At 41.7% G+C, this 4259-nt stretch overlaps 1 protein-coding gene across 1 annotated transcript; it reads left to right on the top strand.

Annotated features, from left to right (window-relative positions):
* Positions 1 to 1460: 1460 nt before the first annotated feature.
* On the top strand, positions 1461 to 3046 carry LOC137991640 (uncharacterized). Its single transcript, XM_068836695.1, has 2 exons — positions 1461 to 1698; positions 1804 to 3046. Exon 2 carries the CDS (start codon positions 1883 to 1885, stop codon positions 2627 to 2629), a length of 747 nt encoding a protein of 248 aa, XP_068692796.1. The 5' UTR covers positions 1461 to 1698; positions 1804 to 1882; the 3' UTR covers positions 2630 to 3046.
* Positions 3047 to 4259: the final 1213 nt, after the last annotated feature.

A 4259-nucleotide genomic window follows, 5' to 3' on the forward strand; every position in this document is an offset into this window, starting at 1 on the left:
AATCGCGCATGATGGTCGACAATGGACAATCGACTGAAAATGCTCCATATGGTGGGGTATTTGTTGAACCTAATTCACTTATTCCTCTTTCCAGTAAGCCCCTCTTTTGAGGGCATATTTTGCCGAACTAAAACTCAAGCGGTCTTGGACCGGACATCGATTTTCTGGTGAGAAATATGTATCTCGCTAGGATGAAGGCGATTGGCGCACAATCGACGTAAGCCAAACATATATTTCAAGATTTTAACTTCTGTTACCTCACCCTTACCACTCCTTCCTCTCTAAAAAAGATCCCAACATCGGCTCGTTTCGTAAACTACGAAAGCCACTTTCATGGTTAATTTCTCCTTGGCGAGTGTACAATTTAACTCAAAAGACCCGTGCGTAGGTTTACCTCGATCTTACTTGCATTGTTTGTGAGCTTAATATAAATTAAACGGATCCATATAAACTAATTAAAATTTCCGAAAGCAGGTATTTCTCAAGCTGACATGTTCCGACGTTGCACCCAATAAATTGTAACAAGTGTAAGGGCGGAGAGCGAATCTAACGCCCTTTGCTGTTCAAAACATAACTATCTAATCAATAGAACTGTCATAGGCCCAGTAGGGTCACGCTTGAGTGGTCACGTTTATTGTTTGCGTGACTTAAAATTACATCAACAATAGTTTATTGACTCATTTACATGGCTTTTCGAATTTCAAATATTTTGATTGAACATAAGCCCTAATAATTGATTAATGCTGTACTTCACAGGATACTCATATAAGATGTAAATGAATGGTTTTATGGCTGGTATGCCACAATTACTGAGCTTGTAAACAAAGCTCGTCTTGTTGCGAGGTGTTCCGCGGTAGGCCAAGGCCAAGCTTAAAATACTTGTGGTTTTAGTAAAGTTTTGCAGAAAAACCAATGCAACAGTGGCCAGGGGCCAGTAAAGCGAAGAGTCGTCAAAAGCTTATGTTTTGCCAATTTTTGGCCGTCGATGGAAATGGCTGCGCTTTCATAAGCATGGACGAAGCAACATCAGCTGCGTCAGCTACTTCCGGTGGGAGATCAAGATACCCAAAAAACGGTAAAGTATCACACGACATTTCGAATCACAAAGAGAATAACATTTCATAAGACAAAGCAAATATTTTCAAGCACAAAGAATAAAAGGAAAAACATATGACAAAGCTCAACTATTAAAGATTTACCGGTAATGTTCTCTTGCATTTACACAATCGCCTGACCAGAGATCTTGCATTGTAATCGTGTACACGTGGTATGTTCGTGCTAAACAGCAAAAGAGTCACGTTAGTGGGAGTTGTGTTATTCCTCTCAGCTGAAAGATAAATACTAAGAAGCTCGTAGTGTGATGTTTGCAAACACGAAAACGAATTTAAATTAGCCGAGCCACTCGCCATTCACGTGCTCCGGCGCCAAGAGCACGGAAATGTCATCCCTTTTTTTTTTTTTTCATCACAAAAGTTATACCTCGGAACAAGTCATGCGAAAGTGAGACTGAGGGATATATTCTAGCGAAATTTCAGCCAGCGACGGAGACGTTGAGGCGTTTTTTTTCCAGTCAAAATTAATTATTTAGTCGTTTATAACCTGCTTTTATAGCCAAACCACCAAGGTTCGCTGCGGGTCTTTATTTTGCTTGTGCAGAAATTTATGTTTACAAGTAACTGACCGGTTCGCAATTCTGGGGTGAGTGCCTTTAATACAGCGTATATTTCCTGTTTTTTTTTTTTAATTTCAGTTTTTTCTGCCCTTGTGAATTCGCAATGCTAAATCTTCATTGTATTTTGCCAGGATTTTCTCCGGTTTGTGGAAGCGAATTTTGGAAACACATGCAAATTTAGTGCTTCAATCAAAAACAAGAGTGTTTTGCATGGCGAGAAGCAATCCTCAAAGATGTGTTGGATATTTTGGTTGGTTAGCCTGCCGGGCACCTTCCTGTCCTTACAACACAACCGGTGTCAAAGTATCTAATTGGTGGCTGTTTCTTTGCTTGAGCTATTTCAGCTGTTTTGTGGTCGGGATCGCCTTTGCAGTGGCGGGATTCGCCTCGATGGGCATTGAAATGGCCGCTGTCGGGGTGATTCTCGTAATCGTTGGCGCATGTTTGGCATTCGTTTGTGATTTGATGCGTCGTTGTGGATGCGGATGGACTAAAATCTCCCCGGTATCATCATTTTCGCGGCAACAAATCTTTCAAGACAGCTTAGATGGTGTACTGCCTATTCCATATCTCCCGGGATATCCAGGATTTTGTGCTACCGACGGAGAACAGAGCCCTGGGACACCCCCTCCTTATGCGGTTTCTCATGGATGCGAAAACTCACACTCCACTTTTTGGTGTATCTGCAGAACACCGGTAAACTTAACTGAAACCCCACAAGTTTCTGACAGTTCGCTTGGTGGAGACACGATAACATCGAACGCGTCACATGGTGAAGGATATCCTTCGAGGACAGAAAACATTCGCCGGGTCACTGTTGTTGAACTTGGTGCTCCCACATATTTTGAGCACAATTCTCTGAATCCTCCTCCGCCATATGACTTTGAAACAAGCAATAGCCAGACCACGATGGCGTGGCTATATGATATCCCTCCTCCATACGGTGAAGTGGTATAAAAAAAAGGTGTTCGTACACACGGATTTTCATGTTATGGAAAATTCGCTTTCCCAGGCTTTGAGAGCCAACATATGACGTGGTTTGGTGATCCCCGCCATGAGGGCGTAACCGCTTAATAATAGACTTATGCTAAGTTATAAAACGCCGGGTGCTTCGTAGAGAAACACTATTTTACCAGCTTTCCCGCAATGTACTGCATTGATTTAATTGACCCTGCGTTACAGGAGATCAACAGAACGACATGTTCTGATGATCAGCGAGTGGGACTCAGTTTTTTGCGCTGCAAGTTGTAAGATCTAATCAAATGCTTCTTGTGAGCTGTTGTGCCTTCATTACAAGGCGCTTAACTTATCCGTGGCTTTTTTGTAAACTATTGCATTTGCCTGATGAGGAAGAAATAAAAACAGTTGAGGTTATTGTTTTCGTGATTGACTGTCTTGGATCCATTTTACATGATGGTTGACCTCTCAACACTAACTGACATCTTCTGAGCTAAGAGTTATAAAGCCTCTTAATACAGTACTTTCATCCCTCAACATCCAACTATCAGAGTGAACACTATCGGAGTAAGCCTCTTCGTCATCTTCATCATCCACCCTCACCAACACAAATTCAAATACCTTCTTTGTTTCAACTTTCGCTCTCTTCGACTTAACGGGAGCAGAGTTAGTGGACGAAGAGGCTCGAAGACGTTCTCGACTGTTCAAACGTGAGTACAATCCTCTGGCGGTAGACTGGCGCATCATTGCTCGAGCTCTAGTGACACTTTGTCCCACCGATGTCATGGCTGCTTGTCGAAGCCTCGTCAAAAGTAGTACCAGCAACAACATTTCTACCGCTATTTGTAGCAAGTTCCTGTACTACTTGGCTTGCCTGGTTCAAGCAGTTTGATAATATACGTAAATTTTTCTCCATTCTAGTTCGATGACTTAAAGGCCCATTGACGTATTTTTTGGGGTGCGATGCTAAGGATGTAATGGTTAAGTAATTTGAGAGAATTTGGCATTATTTTGGTCAGTTTCCAACTTTTGTAAGCCAATGACCCTAAATATGACGTCATCATACCACGCCCATGGTCACGTGACCAATAAAAGAAAACTCTAAATTTGTCTCCGTGCTACGCAATTTTGGTATTTAATCGATGGTTTGATAATTTGTATTCGTTTTTGCATCCAGCCAAGCATGGTTTTCTTTTTATTTTGAAAAATGTTCTTTTTAAAGACATAAACGATACTGAAATACCCATAACTTTTTCAAAAAAGATGATTTTAAAAAATCAATGCTTAGCTATATTCTGTATTTGTGGGTGAACCTTGCCACGTAAAAAAAAAAATTCAATTTAAAACCGCCGGAAATTTAGCTTTTTTCTCAAACCGGAAGTCAGTTCGTTTACGCATGCGCAGTTGATCTGATAACGAGCTCTAGGAAGGGCGAGGAAAAACCATCGATGGAAACAACAGTTTGTGCGGTGACTTTTGCTTGTGAGTGGGTTTTCTTGTCAGCTCATGATATGATGACGTCAGTTACCGGAAGTGACATTTCACTTCCTTAGCCACGCGCGAAAAATCCGTCTGTGGGCCTTAAAACGCGGGAAGCTATCCAGCAGTCTTTCGGTACGTTCTGTATGAG

This window comes from Montipora foliosa, chromosome 1 (genome assembly GCF_036669935.1).
Source record: "Montipora foliosa isolate CH-2021 chromosome 1, ASM3666993v2, whole genome shotgun sequence".
In the NCBI taxonomy this organism is placed as follows: domain Eukaryota; kingdom Metazoa; phylum Cnidaria; class Anthozoa; order Scleractinia; family Acroporidae; genus Montipora; species Montipora foliosa.

Excerpts from the sequence above, each read along its gene's own strand:
- LOC137991640 (XM_068836695.1), top strand. The coding sequence starts at position 1,883 with ATGGCGAGAAGCAATCCTCAAAGATGTGTTGGATATTTTGGTTGGTTA.